The sequence below is a fragment of the Mycena indigotica genome, assembly GCF_014461135.1.
Source record: "Mycena indigotica strain 171206Taipei chromosome Unknown Mind.scaff0003, whole genome shotgun sequence".
Classification (NCBI taxonomy): Eukaryota; Fungi; Basidiomycota; class Agaricomycetes; order Agaricales; family Mycenaceae; genus Mycena; species Mycena indigotica.
The window spans coordinates 3,541,875-3,565,311 of record NW_023503002.1 but is presented as its reverse complement, the minus strand read 5'-3'; the positions used below and the strand labels follow the sequence as shown (position 1 = coordinate 3,565,311).

The following is a 23,437-nucleotide window of genomic DNA, read 5'->3' as shown; positions in this document are numbered from 1 at the left end:
TCGTGTGCTCACCCTTTATAAGCTAATGGAAACACGACTGAAGGGGCTGGCTCTCGAACATGAGTCCGCACCCTATGGCTTAGCAAAGGCTCTCCGTGCTGGTGCGGAGTTGGCAACAAAAGTACATCAATAAGGCCCTCGTTGGCGATTATGCACTCTTGGCTGCCGGTATGCACAACTTGTACTTATATTCCTGCTTCGACTTCTCACGACTATTATAGTCCTTCATCCCGCGATTCGTGTCAAGTACTTCGAGAGCGCAAACTGGGACAAGACTTTGCCCGTTCGAGCAAAGCAGCTTCTCCTCGACACTGCCAAGGCGTATTCGACCTCAAATACGGCCTCGGGCTCGGCAAGAACCTTATCCACACCTGCTGCTGCTCCAAGCCAGCCCAGTATTTTCGCTATGGCCATCACAATGAATGGCTCGTCAACAAAATCTACAACAACTGCTCCGACACCGAATGAAGATGGAAAACAAGAAGTCGACCTTTATCTCGGAAATATTTCGCCTGTCGCCGATGATTTTGACAACGCTTTGGATTGGTGGAAGGTATCTCTGGGCCATTACCTCGGAATCTCCAGCTAATCACTTGACAGAATAACCAGGGAACGCTCAGTACACTTGCGCGTGCCGCAAGGGATGTACTTGCCATCCCCGGTATGAGCGTCTCATGCGAGCGCTTATTCTCCAGTGTCGAGCGGACTTTGACGGATGAACGCGCACGAATGACAGCGGAGACCGCATCCCTTGATATCATCTGTAAGGAATGGCTGAAGTCAGGACTGGGGGAAGGTGTCAATTACATCGAAACTCTTCGTACCAAAAAAATGTAGTCGATATATTGTGATATATTGAAAATATATCGTATCGTATCTTGACGACCACGATATGATACAGTACAGATATAATATAGCCCCAGGTAGCCCGATACGATATTGATACGAGTACGATACGCCAAAAGGCGTATCGTATCCGTATTTGGACAACACTACTAGATTGTGATGGAACTGGAAGCTTCTGAGCATCACATTCGTCACATTTTGTGACTCCGGGTCACTCTGCCGGCCATCAGGGCCTGGCAGGGCTTAGCCCTAGGGCCGAGGGCTTCACCACAGTCAAGCCCCGGCCCTGGGCCCTGACAGGCCCTACCCAAGCCCAGCCCTAGGCCGGGCCTGGGAGGGCCGGGCCGGGCAGGGCTTGAGGGCTTAGGCCCGGCCCTGGACAACACTAATATTACTCCACATATTCAATACTAGTGCTTGGTACAGAGTATTGCCACTTTTCTCATTCCTGTTTCAAATATGGAACTGGTTCAAGTTGCGGTAAAAGTGATAAACTTGAACACACAACACCTATAGCTGTACCATCTGCCATCCTCTAATCCTACCTCCAAAGACTTGAACCCAGACTGACAAGACTGACATGTAGTCTGTCACTCCAGATTCAACTGAGGTAGTTTCAATAGAATATTGGATTCTGAATGAAGTTTCCATTGTATATGCTTTGTCTTGTTATGTGCTTAGTTGAAAGCATGCTCCCCAATTTAGCAGTTGACAAAATGTCAAAAAATGTCTCTCCTACCAGTCTGACAAAGTGTGGGAAAGCTGGTTAACCCCCCCCCCACCCACCCTTGTGCCCTATCCCTGCTGACAAGTTCATAGTCAAGGAGTGCTGCCCAGTGGAGGCCCTATCAGTGCCCAAGCCTTCAGCCTAGGCATGATTGGGAAGCCCGTGTCACTCACCCTGCCCTCCAATTTGGCGGAGCCTTGTTTTGCTAGTCAGCTATGCTACTAAGCCTTACCTTGCCCCAGGCTTTTACTTATTGAAGCCCCTCACATAGAACACATAATATCTTAGACTCACATGTATTATTATCCTTGAGTCTTGCTTCCGACTAAATTTAAATTTTAACACTACTGTAGTGTGTGAAACTTTCATGAAATGTCATGCCCTAGAAACAGATATTGTACTGTCCCATTTCAATCAACTGTGCGCGTTATGCGTTACAGGCGGTTGCGGCGCAGACACCTGTGGCCTCCGTGACGCGTTCGGGGCCGGATTAGCATGACTATGAGGAAATGGCAAGACCTGACGCCACCCTCCTCGACTCCTATTCTTCCAACCCCCTTCCTTTCACCCCCTACGGGCCCTACATAGCACCCATCCAATCTGCCCTGAGGCCTATCCCTAATACTCTAGCATATAAGAGCAGTACCTGCAGAATATAGTTATTAGGCTAATATTGTTTACTCTCAGGGCTAAATTCCCATCCTCTTGTGCTCCTCAGAACCCTTCAAAGTCAGATGACCCGATGACCTAATACAGCCCAACTCCAACACTGATACCTGTGACTGCTGATATTTCAGGCTTTGGGTTGGGCCATGCAGTGAGCACATGCCTGGAACAGAACAGGTATGTTATATCTATGCTGACTCCGGCATTTGATCCCGATATCCACTTCCGGTATTTGGTTTTTACGCAATGAAGATTTACTGAGCATTTCCAATTACTCCAACTTTAAACTTATGATCTATGTAATTATCTATGCCTTGTTCCTCGTATGTAACTCCTCTTCTACTTTACTTGACTTTGTTCTAATCTTGTTACTTACTTTGTTATCCCTTATTCCGTTTCCATTACTTCTCATACTATAAAGACTTTGATAGATTATCATGTACTTCAGTTTGGAAATTAGTGTTGCTGGTCTCTATTCCTAGCATCGTCTCGACTCCGCTCTTCTAAGTCTTCTCTTGTGTCTTGTCTTGGTCAACTGGAAGCCCTGGTCACCCAAACATCCTTCTGTGGTGTTCCACCACCAAGTGCTCTCCAACTTGGATTCCGTTTCCGACTCTGGCTCTGGCTCTGGTCCTCTGGTTGATATGGTGTAAACCCATTACACACTCTTTACCCCCTATGTCACAGTAGTTACTTCTTCCTCCTGTACCCTCAGCATCTCCAGAATATAGCATAGTCTCATTGACTTGGCTGCTGGTCCCCTCAGTGTTTCCCAATTGGCCATCGGGTTTCCACTGACATGGCACTTAGCGAGATGGATTATCTGGCCTGCAAGTGAAGTACATCAGGGAATACCTGTAAGGGCAACCCCGGAGGCCTGAGATCAAGGTCCTAGCAGGGGAGGATCCAAAGCGTGAACATTGGTAAGCGAATACAAATGAAGCTGACCTAGCAGGGGAGGATCCAAAGAGAAGAAACTCTAAGGGTCCGCCTGCTAGGGAGCTGACTATATACTGCTTGTCCGTAGCTGCCGCTGTCGGGCACAGAAGGCTTGGGCGGCGTCGCAGGCGAGGTCCCAGGGCGACCGTCGGGAGGGCGTTGACGGATCGGTGATTGTGCGGGCGAGATAGAGGGCCGGACCGGAGTCGGAACCGGAATCGGACCAGAATCAGACACGTCTCCGGGCCGAAGGGGAGGTTCCCCTAACAATACCCGAATCTGGATGTTTCGGGCCTGATGAATCAGTGATGCCTCCTTGCGTAGAGAGAAGTGGTACAATAGACGATCTAAGTGATAGAGTACAGTGTAGTATGTATACCATCACACCTTATATATGTGGGCCCGCTGAGGGGTGATTGGACACCCTTGGCCTCTTCTGCTCCTGCTCCCCATCCCTGTTCCTGGCTGCAGAGGGCACGATTGTACATCCCTTGCGGGCCAGGTGCTACTCCTAGCCTCCTAGCGCTCCTTCCCCATCCCCTTGTGCCAAGTTGGGCTCAGTGACAGCTCGATGTATTGTTCTCGGTCATGTGCTTCCCACATGTGCATTCCTCCCACTGGGGTGCCTGTTCCCCGTCATCACGTGCTGCATGTTGTAGGCTCTCGGTGGCCCGACACCAGCGCTGGAGCAGACAGGTGGGGTCATGTGGGTGTCATTGTGTGGCATGGTGCTGTGCTATTCTATAGTAATCTGGTGTATATTATATGTCACTGACCAAAAGACATTAATATATACTTAAATGTATAATAATTGTAGTCAAAAGAAAACAGTTTCTTCCACGATTGGCCAGACAACAATGGTGCAGAATGCATTCTGCAGAGGATGTTGTGCGGAGAACATTGGTCAGAGCATGTGACTAAGTAATTGTAATTGGAACTGTAAAAAAAAATCCCAGTGACCCTGTCAAGGCACAGTGCCCTGGCACAGTACAAGCCTGCGCCTGGCTTGGGGACATATGCGAGGCTGGGTGTTGCCCGGAATAATGGATGTAGACTTTGGAATGGATGGATTGAAAGGGATTAACAGGCGGATTGAAAAATTGGTTACCGTTATAAATAAAATGGTATTTGAAGTAATTCAATTTTTATGACTGTTTTTGGAATTGGTTTCTGCAGCTCTCTGCCAGCTCAAATACCAGAGGTTTTCTTTCAAGTTTTTTTCAATAAGGAATACCTCTTTCAAAGGGGGTTCAACATCTGAATCATGGATACTAGACAGGGCTGGGGTGTAGCCCCAGCTTTGAATGTTGCTTGAATAATATGAATTCTCAGATTAAGAACCTTGCCACTAACTACAGAATGGCACATAGATGCCCAATAGTCTTCTTAAATATCTGGTCTACTATTGTTACTTAATATATATAAATTGCAACCCAAGTCAGTAAACTTTATGTACTTATTTCTCAATTGTGGGCACTTACTTGGTACATACTTCAGTATTGTCGTGTTGAATAACCTTAGATATAACTTGTTCATGGTACTGGGTGCAAGATATCACTTACAGCTTTACCTCCCAATTAGGATTGGTGTAAGGGCAACCCTGGAGACTCCGACGAAAAGCCTAGCAGGGGAGGATCCAAAGCGTGAATAGAAGCTACGGAAATACACGGAGGGACCAACCTAGCAGGGGAGGATCCAAAGAGAAGAAACTCTAAGGGTCCGCCTGCTAGGGCGCCAACTATATACTGGTCGTCCGTAACTGCCGACGTAGAGCGCAGAAGGCCTGAGCGGCATCGCAGGCTCTGTCCCAAGGTGATCGTTGGGAGGGTCTTGATGGATCGGTGATTGTGCGGGCGAAGGAGGCCATGGACGATGGTCGGGGTGGGTCGGAGCGTCCGAGGGGGCGCCGGTCGGATGCGCCTCGGATGCATTCGGAGGGTCCGAAGGAGGCTGAAGCGGGGGTTCCCCTGACAATTGGTCACATTTTACAGGTTCTTTTACCAAGTTGGGGCTATAATAGCAGTGACTCCCAAAAATGGAAGTGTGGATCAAATAAATTATTAAAGCTGGTGCCAAACATGTGCATACATTCACACAACATCTGCTTAATATAAGAGTACTGACCCATTTCAATCAATTCTGCGGGTCACGGTCACATCGGATTTTTTGGCCGAAATATTTCGGCCGGTCATGGGTCACAGCCAATTGCTTTGGTCCCAAACCGTCCCGATTTGGAGAAATCTCAAAATTTTCGCGCCTCTGGCGCGCTGAATTTCCTATTTAGGTAAGAGGTCACACAAAATTCGGCCTGCGGCCGAATTGAACCTTTTGGCCAAACGGTCACAGGTCACAGGCCCGCTGAATTGAACGAAATGGGACAGTAATAGGGTCGGAAAGTTTTTTCCAATCCTCTTTCAGTATTTTTATACCCATATAAGGCTCAAATCTTTCATACACAAAAGTTTTTTTATCCCCCAGGGCCCCCTACCCTGATAAGAATCTTGAACCCCTTGGATATGCTATTTGGCATATCATATCCGTATTTGGCCAGCACTATCAGTGTGAGTAATACTTTTTGCCTTACTCACAGCACCCTACGGTGACCTGCTCGGTGGCGCGGGCCTTGCGAGTGCAAACGCAAGCCTCGGCGAGGCGGAGGAGGAAGCGGACGACGGCGCCGACGGCGATGGCTGCGACGGGGCCGGCCTGCTCCGGGCCGAGGTCCGAGCAGCGCCGGAAGAGCGTGGGCTGCAGCGAGTCAGCACCAGAATCTGGGAGACACGCCTCGCTGCGCCTGGATTTGCGCGGCGTGCTTGGCGGCCGTCGAGCCCGGGACCGCGATCGACCCTGCACGAAGACGGGCGTATATGTGTACCGCCCGCAGCCCGCCCTCGCGCAAGAAAGCTCCCTTCTCCATGCCCCGCCCACTCGCCCTCGCCCTCCTTTTCCTCCTCACCGCCCTCCCGTCCGCGTCCGCCCAAGTGCGCACCCATACCCCCCCCTCTCTCTCTCCCCCGCTGACCCCTCACAGACCGTGACCGTGACTGCGTCCGCCCCGCCGCCGAGCATCGCGCCGTACATCTGCCGCGACACGGACGCGGAGCAGATCGGCCCGAGCGTCGCGCTCGCGCTCGCCTCCGCGGTCGGGCTCGGGCTCGTGCTCGTGACCGCCTTCTGCTTCGTGGGCAAGGGCCGCAAGCTGCGCGCCGCGGCGAAGCAGGCCGCCGAGCTCCGCGTGGAGGCCGCGGGGCTCCGCGCGCAGCTGCAGCGCGAGCCAGACGGCGGCCGGAGGTGAGCTGCCGCCCTGGACTCCGTCAGGAGGTCTCCCCAATGTACATACGTGAGCCGAATCATTCGCATGGCGCGACCTGGATTATTCAGGGATCACCAGCACCAAGGATTAGTGCATGTGCGGAGCGGGGGTGCGGAGCGGTCGATATTCAAAAATTTATGGTCCTTTTAATGAGCATCGTGTTGTTTCTTTTTTCTCTTGCGGGAGCTCGCGTCAGTACCAATAGTTAATTTCGCAGGTCTCACTATCGTAACTAACGGTCAGACGCCCGTCATCCCCGCCAGCCATTCTAAGGGCGTCGATCAGCCTTCACTCCAGCTAACGAAGCGGGATTACCTCTCGTGAGCTCGAACGCAGCGAACGTGCTCGCGGCTGCAGGAATGCTCCTCAGCACTACGGCGTTGCGTCAATTTTTTCAAAAGAGCGGAAGAAACAACGTACATGACGGCGAGAGCCCGCGGAACAGCCCCGTCCTTGGATCACTAATCAGCCACACCCAGCCCCGCTCGCACAAAAATACGCACCAGCCGGACTCAGCGACGATCGCCCGGAACTCGCGCGCGATATACTGCAGAGGGTCCCCCGTCGGCGGCGTTTCGCGCAGTTGGATGCGCGATTTAATGACGTCTGCAATTGCTTTTAGAAGCAGGGAAACGGGCAAGAGCTCGTGTACCAAGTGGATAGCACGCAAGCCAATAGGCAATCTGAGGAGCGTGAGTATCCAAACTGGAGTGAGCTAAAAGGCCAACGCACGCCGCCCGTCGAACCGCTGGCCAGGAGAGCCCAGACGGGAAGGTTCTGCGTGCCATATCGCGCGGCGAATTTGCGTTTCGAGAACTCGTATGCTGGACGGATGTCAACAGAAGGGAATGGGGACGGAAGTTCGGATAGCAATTAACCTGTATAGAATCTGAAGACATCAGTGTGGACAGCACGAGCAGAAGCGAAGACGCACCCAGCATACGCCGGAATTTCACGCGCAACGGTGACCTTCTCCACGTTAGTATCTCGAAAGTCTACCATGGCGACCATGACGCACCCAATAGCCACGCATGACGCCCTTCCTGAACCCCCACTGCGTCCACATTTCCCGCGCCACGACACGCAACCGCTTGTCGCCCGCCCCGCCATATTGGCCCTGCATGCGGACCTTGAACATTTCCACTGCCTTGTGTCAGTGGCCGGTGGAATCTGAGTTGGCGAAGACGCACCAGGGCTGGCGAGCACGGCGTTGGCCGCCCCCGCCATGGCGCCGGCAAGCGCCGTTTGCTGGAGGGTGAGCTGGCCAAAGGGCGACACGAGCCGCTTCGAGGCGCCGTATGACGCGAAGAGCAGCGAGTTCACGCCAGCAATGCCGAGGAGGGGACTCAGCATCCCTAGAAGTTTGCCATAAGAAGAGAACGTTGGTAGGATTGCAAGACCCGACGCACCCTTGTACAGCGCCAGCACACCCTCCTTCCGGATCGTCTGCGCGACGATGTCCATGGGGCCTTTCTGCGGGGCAAGAAATCAGCACCCGGCACGGTACAAATCGCGGCAAGGGAACGCACAAACATGCCCGCTACACGCAACGCGGCACATCGTCAGCTCTGCCTCTGCCCCGGCGGATGACAAACACAGCACGAACTCGGAGCGATTTGCGCGCGCGTCTTGACGGTGTCCAGTGGCTGGCCGACGAGCACTTGCGCCGCGCCGCCCACGCTGCCCGCGAGCAGCTCGTTCACCGTCTCCAGCGACGAGGACATGGGAGAAGGAGGAAGAAGTGTCGTGCGAGTGACGTGATCGTGATCGCGATCGCTAACTTGTCTTTCACTTCTTCCTCCGCTTTGGCATTGGTACGTGCACCTACAGTACCCCAATACTACGGCTAGTTGGCTGGCATGAAGGGGGGCTTGGCAGTGGCTAACTAGCCTTTAGCGAGTGCCATCTGCCATGCCTGTCATGCATGCACCTACAGTACCCCAATACTACGGCTAGTTGGCTGGCATGAAGGGGGGCTTGGCAGTGGCTAACTAGCCTTTAGCGAGTGCCATCTGCCATGCCTGTCATGCATGATCAGCTTCTTTCTGAGAATAGCAACTCCGTGATGTAGCGTTCGTCCTAGTCAAGTCAAGGCAATCACCCACACGTCAGTGCTGAGATGATGCGTCAGACCAGATGAGCGCGCGTTAGTGATAGTTAGCTCGTCAGTGATGGGCGTTGATGAATGAGCTGAGGCGTCACACCTGACTTGCAACTCTCATGAACACTCCCACTGATCAAGATCTTCTCTCCTCATACTACGACATCTGGGAGGATGTTCATACAAACAGGACACACCGAGCTTCAGACTCACCATCAGTTTGGTTCAAGGTTTCAAAAGGGCTGCATGCTGGGGTCTATACCTCATTGTGCGCCATTGTTCATGAATTCCTGGTTGTTACTGACACTATCTATCCAAGTGAGGAGGCCTTGGCTGCTTGGGAATTTCAGACAAGCATCCCTTTTTCACGGGACTACTGCACTGCCGTCTCTGAGGTGGCCCAGGCAATCTTTTTAGAGAAGCACACTGGCCCTATCCCTCCCCCCCTCTGCTTCAGCTCATGACTATCAAGACATTGCCTCCACCCAGAGTCTACCCCTTGTCTCAACCCACAGTCAGTGGAACAGCAACCCCACCTGCCTCTCCCCAGGCTAGCACAATGCAACTAGCACCCACAGCCAAGGAACTTGTGCCTGTGGCTCTGCCAATCCATCCAGCTGCTCTTTGGGTGGTTTCTGGCAGGAATGAGGTGCGCATCCTCAATGATAGGTCTGTATTTCCTCTTGACCTGCAGACATACCATTGACTAAGAAGAAGGGATCTTGCACAATGTGCTGCATATGATCTCAAGCTTGCAGGCCTTCTCACTAGTTTCTCTGAAGCCAGTTCACGTGATGATGCTTTTGCTTTCTTGAAGGACCAGATGCAATTTATTTCTCAGGATGTACGGGCAAAGTCTGGAAGGTCGTGGGGTCAAGGGTGGGGTGAAGATTATTAGGGACCATGGTGTAGAACATGACATCAACAGGACGACTGATATTTTTGCGTCAGCGATACTATAGCATCAATGATAGTTTTGCATCAGCAATACTGTTCGCCAACCTCCTCCTTAGGTTTGGCTTTGACGACGCGGGCCTTTTTTGGTTTGGAGCTCGAGGGAGCAGCGGAGCTTCTGGAGGGGTCAGAGAGATGGGAGGGTGAAGAAGAGATTGACGGACGAAGGAGCCTTGCGTTTCTTACTTTGAAGCAAGTGATGATTAGACAACGACGAAGACATATTATCATCGACGCGTACCTAGTTGTCGCGTTCGCGTCTGAGGAGGCTCTTGATTCGACAACCTGCTTGCGGCTGCTTTGGCGACGGGGGGCAGGAGCCTCCGTGCTGCTGGCCTCAACAACGACGGGGTCCGGCTCTTGCTTGCGACGCTGGGCGCGGGGCATGATGAGGCGATTGAAAAAGTTGTTGTTGATCGTGACGCGTGAGCCAGTCACTCAGGTGACGTGACGTGGCGACTTCACAACAAGCTCCAAGTTCACCGCGTCAGTGTTTTCACTGACGCAGTGCGACGACACTCACGTGTCAGTAGTCACTGACGCACACCAACGCGTCAACATTCAAAACAAGATGAATTACTACATCACGGAGTTGCTATTCTCAGAAAGAAGCTGATCATGCATGACAGGCATGGCAGATGGTACTCGCTAAAGGCTAGTTAGCCACTGCCAAGCCCCCCTTCATGCCAGCTAACTAGCCGTAGTATTGGGGTACTGTAGGTGGGTACGTGTCGACCCACCAGTTGTCGAATCTCATCCGGGCCCAACATCCACAGCAGCATGAACTACGACCACTCGACACCTCTTTCGACTTTACGCGTGCTCGCCACTTTTGACGTGGTCGAGGTAGTACTTACCGTGACGAAAACAAGGGACAGAAATTGACGAATCGATTGCGCGGCTTCGAACGGAGCCGACGCACTGGCGCAGCTGGAGGCGCTTCGGCAGACTATCCACGACAGGCTCTCCGCCTGACTCGTTTACCCTGCCAACACGCTTCCTCCCCAGATAATGTGCCACATAAGTATCCTCGATCGCCGTCTCGGCGTCTAGATCTGAGGCGACAGAAGTCAGGTATCGACCTATGACCCCTTTAACGACAACTACCCAGATCATGACTCGGCCCGTTGTTCGAGCTCATCTTAGTCCGCTCTCAAACTTGAAGTCTCCCAACCAGTCCGTATTGCAACAGAAACCATTCAGTCACACTTTTGACGTGTGGCGACAATTGCCGACTGCCAAGCAGGGACCCCAGCTCACCGTGGCACCCTCGGCGACCATGCCGATAGGCACGTGACATTACACGTCACTGATCTTGCCAGCGCACACTCACAACCTTCTCTCAGCGCCACATTCCGGCCCGCAACTTGGGTCCCAATCAGCAATATGACCCAAGAACTCGCTCTGCGGCGCCTTGATGGTATTATATCCACCGTGGCTTGTCTTTTCGTCGCAAGTTGCTACTATAAGTAGTACTTGCCGCTCGTGTCTTGCGGGCTCCCCTGGTGCCCACTGCCGTGATGTTTGGCCTCTCTGTCGACGAACTGGTACCTTCAGGCCTGGCAACGACGCATATACAGCTGACAATCCGAGTCCCTTCAAGTTCTCTTCCTAATCGTCGCTTCACGCCCTTTGCGGCACCTTGCGAGGTGGTGCGCAAGCCTTCGAATGTCAGTAACCAGCACGAAGGTGCCGAACCTGTGGCTCTTGTATATTATCTTTACAGCTTCCCTGAGTACCAAATCACTGACGATGTGCTAGATTTGTGCAGCCGCTCATTATCGAAGTTGATTAATCCTTCCAGCTGTAAGGGCAACCCGGAGGCCTGAGATCAAGGTCCTAGCAGGGGAGGATCCAAAGCGTGAACATTGGTAAGCAAATACAAATGAAGCTGACCTAGCAGGGGAGGATCCAAAGAGAAGAAACTCTAAGGGTCCGCCTGCTAGGGAGCTGACTATATACTGCTTGTCCGTAGCTGCCGCTGTCGGGCACAGAAGGCTTGGGCGGCGTCGCAGGCAAGGTCCCAGGGCGACCGTTGGGAGGGCGTTGACGGATCGGTGATTGTGCGGGCGAGACGGAGGGCCGGACCGGAGACGGAACCGGAGTCGGACCGGAATCGGAGGCGTCTCCGAGGGGCCGAAAGGGAGGTTCCCCTGACACCAGCGTGACCAACTATGTAGAGGGTGCGCTTGGTTTCTGTCCGAATTTGACTCTGCTCACGACTGAAAGGTATTTGTTGTTCCGGGACGCGATACGACAAGCTCAGGCTTACTCACCCGACGCGCATTTTGCCAATGCTCGACGCCGTCATTTGGCAAAGACTGCGAGAGTGCTCACGGCTTTCCACTTGGCCTCACCCTCCGTCAGCACTCGATGCCAGCCTTTCGATCCGGCAAGCTCTGGCCGCACTGTATGCCCACTTGTGTTATCGCGGCTTGTGCTCGGCGCGTGTCCTGGCCCGTCCAGTCTGAGTACTTTGGGACATATTTCTCGGTGAAGAACGACGAGCGGCTCCGAGTCGGCGCTAGTCCGGCAGTCCGCGAACACACATTTCGCCAATGGTGAGTGTGCCGAATTGCCAAAACCGTTTCCAGCTCACAATGACTCGGAATTCGGCCCCATACGGTGATGTTGACTTCAACCTCGAGTTGTCGGCCCAGGCGCTAGTGATCATTAACTGGCAACAACTTGACTGTTACATGCAGGGTCGGGCGGTATAATCCGCTTCAAGTCGATGCTGACAGTATATTGCAGTTTGGTGTGCAGAGCGTCGTGGGCTTGTCGACTCAGAGGAGTAGGGTGCTGTAAGTTGACCCGGTTAATTAACCGGTTAATTAACACCAGTTAATTAACACTGTAAATAATTGGCCAGTCATTGCGGGGGTGTTAATAAACCCAGAGCACGTGATCGGGCCGGTCAGTGCGGACGGATCAATAAAATTTTCCGCCTTGACGTCCACCATGCCGCCAAAGCCCAGCAAGAAAACGGCTTCTCTGCCATCTATCGGACACCTGTTCTATCGCGAGCAAATCAATACTCTCACACACCTCCTTCAGCACCTCCCCGCTACCATTCCCATTGGCCAAGACCATGATTTCCTCAATTACCAAGTCAATTCAGAGAAGGCCGCCATATACGGTTGCGAGAAGAGTGTTGTGAACCAGGAACTCGAGGTCTCATTCGGCAGCCGAGCCAATGACCAACTAATTGTCTTCAAATCTCGTGGACCCCATCTTGTGGCGGTTGCTGCCGTTCTCCGGGAGCATATTAGCGGGAATGGTGGTCAGAATATACTTCTCATCAAGTGGGTCGACGACTTGACGCGTGCAGCGCAAGCAGTATTCGAGGCAGAGAACATCCCGGTGTGTTACATTCTGAATAGCATTCACCGTTTATATCCATGTACAGATTCCACGAGTCGGCCAAAGTAGTGCACGGAAGCGCTTACTGGAGGACGATGCTGCGGAGAAGGGAGCGTCTAAGCGGAAAAAGGAGATGGAGAATGCAGAAAAGGCTCGCGTTCAAGCTGTTGGAAAGCTGGTCAAAGAAGCCACAAGTCAAGGAGCCGGTGCGTCGGCAGTGACTAGAATTCCCTAAGGATACTAATGAAATTTGTAGGTAAACCATCCTTTTGATGACCTGGAAGATGACGAACCATCTGAGGACAACGGGAAAGCACGTCGGGGTGCTCCTCGCGACCCATTGCTCGACCGTCTCCTCATCCGATGCCATACGATCTCTACAAACAAACAGCGTGAACGCTGCAGCGGTTCTGGCTGCCACGAGAGCTGGGCAGCACCACGTATTAAGGAGCGGGTTCTTACACATGCTTCAGCGTGTGCGGGACAACCGGTGGAGGTTCGGCAAGAGGCAGAGGCAGAGAACGCCAAAGATGCGTTGTCAACGGCGGTTGAGAAAGGTGCAATACCATCCAACACGGCCCAAAATCAACGCAACGCTTTTGCTGCTTTTGAAGAGGCGGGGAAGATTAACAAGAAGAAAGCGGTTCAGCTACGCACAAAGCAGAACAATCTCCTGCTTCTCAACGCACTATGTGAATCCGCTATCTCAATCCGTTTCATCGACACCCTCTCCTTCCGCAAATTCACCACCCAGCTCGATGCCACTCATGGCCTTGTTTCGGCGACAACAATGACATCGTATATCCATAAAGAGGCAGCAAAGATAACGCTCAAGAGCATCGAACACCTCAAGCGTCTCTTCAATCTGTCCATCTCATACGATGGCGGTACACTCGGAGGCCAGCAAGTTTATACGGTTCATGTTACTGAGCCGGACTCCCGAGAGTCGTATCTCATCCGCGGAGACGAGGCATCCGGTGTCTCCCACACTGGGGAACATATTCGAGATGTTCTCCTAAAGGTACTTCCTGATGTACTACTTCGCCACTGCCTTCATCGCTGACGTTGTCAGGTCATGAAGCAAATTGGCATCAATAACTTTGGTTCCCTCGTCTCCGATAATGCAGGAAATACACGCGTTGCTCGTGAGCTCATTGCCGCCGACTTCCCTGCGATTCTTTCATGTCAAGACCCACCACACCACCTTTCAAATTTGATCAAGGACATTTGTCGGTTAGAGTATTTCAAACCGGTAGGTGCCCTTTCCTATGTCCACCTCCTCTGAAGGGTTTGTCAGGCTATTGAGAAGCTGCGAGCCATCATCAGCTTCTTTTCGCAGTCAACGTTTGCCTCTACTCATCTCGGTGCTTTGCGTGTCATCCTTCATATCAACAAGGGGCTCGAAAAGATCGGTAAAACTCGATTCGGCACAATGTATTGGTCTGGCTATGCCCTGCTCCGGTGTCTTGATGCGATTGTCGAGCTCGTTCGTCTGGGTATTGTTTCTACTGATGGGTCCAAGTAATTTACCGTCTGGCGTTTAGTGTCGTTATTGATCAGACTCTAGGAACAGTCAAAATTGGCTTTTATTCGTCAACTTCCTGAACGCTTGAAGTTCGAGCTGGAGCTCAAGCAGCTCATTGCCGTCTTAGAGCCAATCGCACGCGCCATCAAGTGCCTCGAAGGCTCGCACACTACCGTCGGTGACGTTTGGAAGTTTTACGTTGCTATTACAGCGGTGTTGAGAGATACCTTCGACAAGAATGAGCTCGGAATCCCATGTACTGTCCAGGATGATGTTCGCGGCCTTGTTAACGCTCGTTACGAGCAGATGATTGGGTCTTCGCCATTGTACCTAAGCGGGTTTTTCCTTGACCCAGGTATAATGTCACTTTCATTCCGGTTTTTGCATGCTGATCTGCCGACAGAGTTAGTCCAGAGCTCCATCCTACGGACTGGGGGCGAACCAACTTGATGTTGCTGTAGAATCTACCGCTGACCTCACAGACTTGGCCGTCGATGACCCGACTCAAACCGACAGTGATTTGCGCCGTCAGATTCCCATGTATGCTGAAGTCGGCCAGTACATGGTTGACTTACTGGTAGAGGAGCTAAATCGTGGTCGCTACTCATCAGCCTTTGACGACTATGAGGATGGAGATGCTATCATTGTGGCATTCAAGGAGCAGTTTGAGCGATTTGTTCGTCAACGTGCCCCCTTTCACTTGCGCAATCCTCAATGGGTTCGACTCTATGATTATTACCTGGCCATGCTCAACGAGCCAGATGCGGGTATATTTGCGGTTCGTTGTTAAGATTCGGTAAAATCATTTTGTCATTTGACTATTCACAGTTTGTTGCGCTCAAGATACTGTCTGTGATGCCAACATCAATGCCAGAGGAGCGCACAATGTCATTCTTCACAAAGCTCAATGCGAAGGACCGTAGCCGGCAGGATTCAAAAACGACGGTGTCTGTGACCAAGGTACGACAGAATCTCCGCCGACAACCGGAATACAGAAGGTGTCAGGGGAACCCCCGCTTCGGCCTCCTTCGGACCCTCCGAACGCATCCGAGGCGCATCCGACCGGCGCCCCCTCGGACGCTCCGACCCACCCCGACCATCGTCCACGGCCTCCTTCGCCCGCACAATCACCGATCCGTCAAGACCCTCCCAACGATCACCTTGGGACAGAGCCTGCGACGCCGCTCAGGCCTTCTGCGCCTCGTCGGCAGTTACGGACGACCAGTATATAGTTGGCGCCCTAGCAGGCGGACCCTTAGAGTTTCTTCTCTTTGGATCCTCCCCTGCTAGGTCGGTCCCTCCGTGTATTTCCCGTAGCTTTTATTCACGCTTTGGATCCTCCCCTGCTAGGCCTTCGTCGGAGTCTCCAGGGTTGCCCTTACAGCAGAAGAAACTCTCTACGGGATTAACCGGTCAAGATTGCCAGGTTTGGTGCTGACTCAGGCTCGGAGTACGAGTCCGTACCCCCCTCGTCACCGCCCCTGCCACTTGACCCCTCCTCCTCTGCTCTTGTCGTCTTTACGCCCGCTATGTCTACCGGAGCTGCTCCGGACGCTGACGCGCATGGACGCACTTGAGGCGAAACTAGACAACCTCACCAATCTCCTCACCCACCTTGCTTCCCAGGCTTCCGCTGCCGCACCACCTCCGGCAGCTCCCGAACCGCCGGCATCTCCGAATGCCCCGACGCGGATGCGTTATTTGGTGACATTACTGTCGCCTCAAAACTGGTCTTACGACCAAACCCCCCGTTTGCGTTTAACGGAGATCGCAAACGCGGCCGCGCCTTCCTATACGCGGTCAAAACCTACGCTCGGCTTGCCCCGGAGGCCTTCGTAGTTAACGGAGAGCCGAGCGAAGAAAAGGCCGTCCGCTACGCCATGTCCTATATGGCGGAGGGACCTGCTCAGCAATGGGCAGAGCGTCATGGGAGCAAAAACCCCTTCCCCTTCCCTCGGTGGAGCCAGTTCCTCTCCGAGTTTCGCCTTCGGTTCGTCGAGGAGAACGAACAGGACCTCGCGCTCGCTAAGTTGGAAAGCGCGGGTTATCACATGGGAACGCGGGATGTCTACGGATATACCGACGACTTCGAGGACTTGATGGACCTCGCTGGCTTCGAAGACGCGTTGGTTAAGGTAACCAAGTACCGCCACGGACTTGACCCCTTGATCAACAACGGCATCACCTCTTCGAACGACCCCCCAGACCTCCGTGACTATCTAGGCTGGCGCACTCGGGCTTTCCGACAATATGAAGCCCTGGTGCGAGCGAAGCTCATTAAGGGAACGGCTACCCCGCGGACCGCTTCGGGAGCTCCGCGCGGCGCCTTCCCCATCACTCGTTCGGCAACTCCGTTCCCCATCCGCCCGGTGGCCGCACCTGCGCCACCCGCGGCCCGCGCCCCCGTCCCGGTACCTCCGGCTCCCGTCCCCTATGGAGTTGGATCGTACTAGGGCTCGGGGCGCCCCTCGTCGAGCCTGCTTCAGATGCGGCGACCCCAATCACTTGGCTCGGGACTGTCCACTCCCCGCCGATGTTCACCATATGGACATCCTCGACGAGGTGATCCAGCAACTTGGCGATGAGATGCTAGGAGAGCTACTTGCGCGGTTGTCCGACACCGCGGCCTTAGCAGAAGCGCATTCGGAGGCTCCGGCAGAGGATTTTGTCCCCCGGACGAGTGACTGGTGTGCCCTCGTTCGCGTCCATAAATCGTTTCACTTGTTTGTATGATGAATCAACTCCCTTGCCTTACAACGAGCCTGAAACGAAAGACGCACCCCCTGCCCCCTCCGAAGCCCCCCGTTCGGATACGCCGACTTGCCTGGGAGAAAAAGCTACCTGGCAGTTATACCATCTCTGCCGCTCCTGGCGTTAACTCGCTGCACCTCCCCCTCGAACTTGAGTCCACTGCGAACGCGCTCAAGCTCTCCCTCTCGGGTCTGGTCGACTGCGGAGCCACCTGGACTTTATCGACACAGAATACGTCAACCGAAACAACGTGCCAGTCCGAAATCTCTCAGTACCCATACCGGTCTACAATGTCGACGGCACCCCCAATGATGCTGGGTCTATTCGCCAAATCGCGGACCTGGTCCTACGATACAACGGACACTCCGAACGCGTTCAGCTGGCTGTAACCCACCTCGGGAAACAGGACTTGATACTCGGGTACTCCTGGCTCAAAAAGCATAACCCCGAGATCAACTGGGAAACAAAGGAGGTGAAAATGAGCCGCTGCCCCCGAGCTGCTCCACCTGCCGCGACGAGGAACGGACCGAGCGCTGAGGTTCGCCGCCTCCGACTCCTTAAATCGCGCTTACTTGCGGGCGCCTTCCCCACCGTTTGCGCTATCGATATCGCTGGCCCAGACGATGCCGACGACGAACTCGGGGCTCCTTCGGACCCTCCGGGCGCTCACCAGACCTTGACGACGACGAGCATCTTGAAGACGGCGACCGCATCTTCTACACCTCCTTTCGCCCAATCGAGGAGATTCGCGCTGGGAGCACCGTGTCCCAACGCCTTGCAGAGGCCTTCGCCCGTAACTCGACCCCCCGCCTCGGAGATTCCGGACTGGGCCAAGGAGTTCCAAGACGTCTTTGACAAGGAGTCCTTCGACACGTTACCAGAGCGGAGGGCTTGGGACCACGCTATCGAACTCGTCCCCCGACGCGAAGCCCGCTAATTGCAAGGTGTATCCGATCTCCCCCTTGAACAGCGAACTTGACGAGAGTTCATCGAGGAGGGGCTTGCCACAGGCCGTATCCGCCCTTCGAAATCTCCGATGGCTTCCCCCGTCTTCTTCGTTAAGAAAAAGGACGGAGGACTTCGGTTTGTCCAGGACTACCGCGCCCTCAACGCAATGACGATTAAGAACCGGTACCCCCTCCCGTTGATTAATGACCTTATCAACAGGCTTAAGGGCGCCCGTTACTTCACCAAACTCGGCGTTCGCTGGGGCTTTAATAACGTCCGGATTAAAGAAGGAGACGAGTGGAAGGCGGCCTTTCGACCAACCGAGGGTTGTTCGAACCTTTGGTGATGTATTTTGGCCTGACGAACTCCCCCGACTTTCCAAACGATGATGAATGACATTTTCCAGGATCTCATTCTCTCAGGAGACGTCATGATCTACCTCGACGATATCCTTATCGCGCATTCGGACCTCCGTAAGCACCGCGAGATCGTCCCGGGAAGTCCTTCGGCGACTCCGAATGCACAAGCTGTACCTTCGCAAGGAGAAGTGCGACTTGAGAAATCGTCAATCGAGTACCTGGGGGTTATCATCTCTCACAACCACGTCGAAATGGATCCCGTTAAGGTTGCCGGAGTCTCCGCATGGCCTCCGCCCGAGAACAAGAAGGACGTCCAGCAGTTCCTGGGGTTTGCTAATTTCTACCGCAGGTTCATTCGGGATTTCTCGGCCCTAGCGCAACCCCCTCTTCGCTCACCAAGAAAGACCAGAAATGGACCTGGGGAGACGCCGGCCGCCGCCTTTCAAGCTATCAAAGACGCGGTCGTCTCAGAGCCCGTCTTAGCGATCCCGGACGACTCCCGGCCTTTCCGACTTGAAGCAGACAGCTCAGATTATGCGACGGGGCGGTTCTTTCACAACAATCCGCCCCGGACGGGAAGTGGCACCCTGTAGCGTTCTATTCCAAAAGCTTAAATGATGTCCAGCGCAACTACGAGATTCACGACAAGGAGATGCTCGCGATCATCCGCGCACTCGAGGAGTATCGGCATTTCCTCGGGCGCGCCGCATCCGGTCGAGATCTGGACTGACCATAAGAATTTGGAGTATTTCCGAAAGGCACAGCACCTTAACCGTCGGCAAGCCCGATGGTCGTTGTACCTTTCCAGGTTTGACTTTACGCTGCACCACGTCCCCAGGTCGCCAGATGGGCCGTCCCGATGCTCTCTCTCGCCCGGCCCGACCACGGTATCTCCGACGACAACTCGGATGTCACCCTCTTACGCCCCGAACTGTTCCACGTTCGCGCGCTTGAGGCCGTCACCGTCTCTGGGCCTGGCTCCGAACTTGTCCGCGACATCAAGGAAGCGCTATCCGGTGAGCCTGACCTAGAGGAGCCCGTCGCGCTTGCGGCCCGGCAACTCTTGAAGGTCCGAGGTCAAGTTCGGGGCCCCCGCTCATCACGTTCGGACGAGTGGGCCGTCTCCGGCGACCTCCTGTACTTCCGCGGCAAGGTTGTAGTCCCTAAAGACAAGGACCTAAGGAGGCGCATCATCGAGCTCTGCCACGATACGCGAGTCGCCGGACACGCCCGGGCGGTTCAAGACCTTAGAGTTGGTTTCGCGCAACTACTGGTGGCCGCAGATGTCTCGCCATATCGGACGCTACGTCGCGACCTGCGACTTATGCTGCCGCACGAAGGCCCTCCGAAGGCTTCCGCATGGAGAGCTCCATCCGACCGAAGTCCCGCCCGAACGTTGGCACACTGTCACTGTAGACTTCATTGTCGAGCTGCCCGAGGCCCATGGGTATGACGCGGTTATGGTAGTGGTCGGCGCCCTCGGAAAGCGCGCCCACTTCACTGAGTGCCATACGACAATAGACGCGGTCGGAGCTGCCCGCTTGTACTATCGGAACGTCTGGAGGCACCACGGAACCCCGAGAAGTACATTTCGGACCGTGGCTCGCAGTTCATCGCTGACTTCACGCGCGAACTCTGGCGCTTAATTGGCGTCAAACCGGCTACCTCCACGGCTTACCACCCGCAAACCGACGGACAAACCGAAGCGCGTTAACCAAGAGCTCGAGCAGTACATCCGGATCTTCACCAACTACCAACAAGACGACTGGGACGAGCTTATCCCTGCCGCTGAGTTCGCCTATAACAACCACGTTCACTCCTCCACTCAACAGGTACCCTTTATGACGGACACTGGCCGGCTTCCCGAATGGGTTTCGAGCCAGGCGCCCGCTCAGAGTTGGAGTCGGTAAACGAGTTTCGCGATCGGATAGCTAACGGCGTCTCCGAGGCAAAGGCCGCACTCGTTAAAGCCAAAGACGAGTATAAACGGTACTACGATCGGAAACGTTCGGACGCTCCGAAGATTCAAGTTGGTGATAAGGTTTGGTTGGACGCCTCTGACATTAGAACGACTCGGCCCTCCGAGAAGTTCTCCCACAAGCGCCTTGGACCGTTCAAGGTGCTCGCAGAGGTTAGCAAAGGTGCCTACAAGCTAGACCTCCCCCCCCGTTACTCCAAGCTCCACCCCGTCTTCCCCGTTGTTAAGCTCGAGCCCGCTCAGGACGACCCCTTCGACGGACGACCCGGCTACGACGAACCGCCCCGAACTAGAGGACGGAGTTCCCGAATGGGAAGTCGAGGAAATCTTGGATGCCAGGATAAGGTATAAGCGTCTTAACTATTTCGTCAGGTGGAAAGGCTACGATGCTTCACACGACTCGTGGGTTCGGTTCGACCGTGTCTTTGCGCCAGACAAGATTGCGGACTTCTATCGGAGATACCCGGGTAAACCACGGCACATCGCCTCAGCAACCTTCGACTCGCTGCCCTTCCGTATTATGCGTCGGGACGCCGCATTCAAAGGGGGGTGATGTCAGGGGAACCCCCGCTTGGCCTCCTTCGGACCCTCCGAACGCATCCGAGGCGCATCCGACCGGCGCCCCCTCGGACGCTCCGACCCACCCCGACCATCGTCCCACGGCCTCCTTCGCCCGCACAATCACCGATCCGTCAAGACCCTCCCAACGATCACCTTGGGACAGAGCCTGCGACGCCGCTCAGGCCTTCTGCGCTCTACGTCGGCAGTTACGGACGACCAGTATATAGTTGGCGCCCTAGCAGGCGGACCCTTAGAGTTTCTTCTCTTTGGATCCTCCCCTGCTAGGTCGGTCCCTCCGTGTATTTCCCGTAGCTTTTATTCACGCTTTGGATCCTCCCCTGCTAGGCCTTCGTCGGAGTCTCCAGGGTTGCCCTTACAGAAGGAAGGCAGACAAAACAAAGTCCACTCCCGTCACAACTATGTCCTGGCGTGCAATCAGCAGTCTATTCACAACGGAGACCCTTCCAGTGACACCACCCTCACCCGCACCAACCTCCATTTTATCAGAGCCCGAGTCAGATGTCATAGACATTGACACCGACTTCATGTCTGAAGTAGAAGGCGAGACGGCAAATATCCATCATTCGGAGGCGCTGCCAGCCGCCACTGAAGAGCCCACGCCAGACGTCGACAGTGTGGCAATGGGCTTGAACGCGGTGACTCGGGATCTCGACAGCCATTCCGATACTCCCACGAGCTCCTCTTCCCCTTTCTTTGATGTAGAGACATCGACATCGACGACTTCCTTGCCATTCTTTCGCGACCTACTCAGCGACGCACCAGTTGCCAGTGGAGAAGGTATTTTGGACTTTGTGGGAAGAAAGAGAGGCACAAAACAAGGCGCAAAGACTGGAGGAACTCGAAAAGTGGTCCTCAGCGCCACGAAAGTAGCATTTTAGGCTTCTTGGTTAATTAACATGTTAATAAACACCTGTTCAGGGGGGTCAGAATTTTTTTTGCGTTGATAAATAGCCTGGCCAATAACTTACAGCACCCTACAGAGGAGCAAGGTGTGTGCTATCTCCGCCGCCTGTTTGTAACTCGATTGATAAAGTCAGCCTTAAAAGTCTAAAGAGCTTGCATATGGGGCACTGCGCAACCACTGTGTGTGTTTGTGTGGCACCCGATTGCTGGACCCTTCCTTGCACCTTCGCCGTCCGTCGACTTCTGCAGCTTTGGAACGTCGTAGCTAGCGAACGCACCTTAGCCAACTGAACACCTTGTTCTAGAGCAATTGCGGTTTGTAGTTAATTGTGAGAACATCGCGGGCAACTTGAGGTCAGTGGTTTAAGGGTGTGTATGCTAATATTCGGCGGCCTAACTTTGCTCTTGTGCATTTCACAAATCTCTATGGTCTCCTTCAAGTTCTACTCTTACCGGAAACGGACTCGAGAAGGGCCGCCGATGTCCCCGTCAATATGCTGGACTTTGGCAGCAATCCACCGGCCGGAAACTGCCTGTTTCGCGCCAAACAGGCCCTTGGTCACGTCCGGCCATCTCGAGGAAGATGCAGGGGACTTGTCTCATTGTGCTTGGCGCGTCCCAAGCATCGGCGGCGGGCTTCATCGACCAGGCGACCGCGCCGGGCGCATTTCTCGTGCGTTCCGCCTGAAATTTTCAGGAATATGAGGGGCATGGTCTCGTTCTATTTCCTGAAATTTCCAGGCGGAACGGGCCAGTCGTTGGCCCTGCGGGGCCCCATCCCGGTTTCCACTGCCAGTAACCTGCTTAGGGCTGTAGGCCGTCGCCGTAATATACGGCGTACGGCCGGCCGTAATATGGCGCCGTAACCGTACCGTAAGACCCCCTGGGCACCGAGCTTACGGTACGGGGACGGTACGTCGGTGACGCCGTAAGTGCCGTCCCGTATACCGGGGACGGTAGCCGTATATACGGCATAGCTCGGCTAAGGCAGAAATTGATCCGGAGGTTGTTGATCCATTGGGTATCGGACCCCCGGACGCCTGTTGCTAGGGCCCAGCCGTTGTCAGTGGTCAACCAACACGGCCTGGCTGGCCTTTCAAGCCGCCCAGCACTCCAGGCAGGCGCTTGGCACCGCCGCCCGACCCGGCCCGGCCGCTCGGAGGTCGATTTTGGCCCAAGTCACATCGTGTGACTTGGCACCCGTCACCGTCACCGTAATACGGCGTGACGGGCGCCGTCCCGTACCGTAAGCGCCTTGAACGCGAGGGCTTACGGTACGGCGTGGGGCCGTCCCGGCGCCGTCATAGGCCGTACCGTACATGGCCGTAGCCGTATACGGTACGGTCTACAGCCCTATTAATACAGTAAACCTGCTCAGAAGCTTGTGAGTTCCGCTGGCGGGTGCGGCAGCTCAGAGCAGCCCGAGCCGCTCTAAATCGTCTGGGTCAGCGATTGTGAGTCAGCCGACTTGCAGGTGCGGCC

General features: G+C 54.3%; 2 protein-coding genes across 2 annotated transcripts; one reads left to right on the top strand and one right to left on the bottom strand.

The window, feature by feature from the left end:
• Positions 1–6,084: 6,084 nt before the first annotated feature.
• On the top strand, positions 6,085–6,473 carry MIND_00383300 (uncharacterized protein; the record flags this gene model as incomplete). The annotated part of the gene is made up of 2 exons (XM_037360665.1): positions 6,085–6,159; positions 6,210–6,473. Exons 1-2 carry the CDS (start codon positions 6,094–6,096, stop codon positions 6,471–6,473), a joined length of 330 nt encoding a protein of 109 aa, XP_037223550.1. The 5' UTR covers positions 6,085–6,093.
• A 257-nt stretch (positions 6,474–6,730) lies between these two features.
• On the bottom strand, positions 6,731–8,215 carry MIND_00383200 (uncharacterized protein; the record flags this gene model as incomplete). Its single annotated transcript, XM_037360664.1, has 12 exons — positions 6,731–6,759; positions 6,807–6,863; positions 6,912–6,943; positions 6,995–7,097; positions 7,144–7,174; positions 7,224–7,315; positions 7,370–7,380; positions 7,426–7,460; positions 7,510–7,634; positions 7,682–7,846; positions 7,901–7,964; positions 8,087–8,215. The coding sequence occupies 12 exons, from the start codon at positions 8,213–8,215 to the stop codon at positions 6,731–6,733; spliced, it is 873 nt and encodes a 290-aa protein (XP_037223549.1).
• Between the last annotated feature and the right edge of the window lie 15,222 nt (positions 8,216–23,437).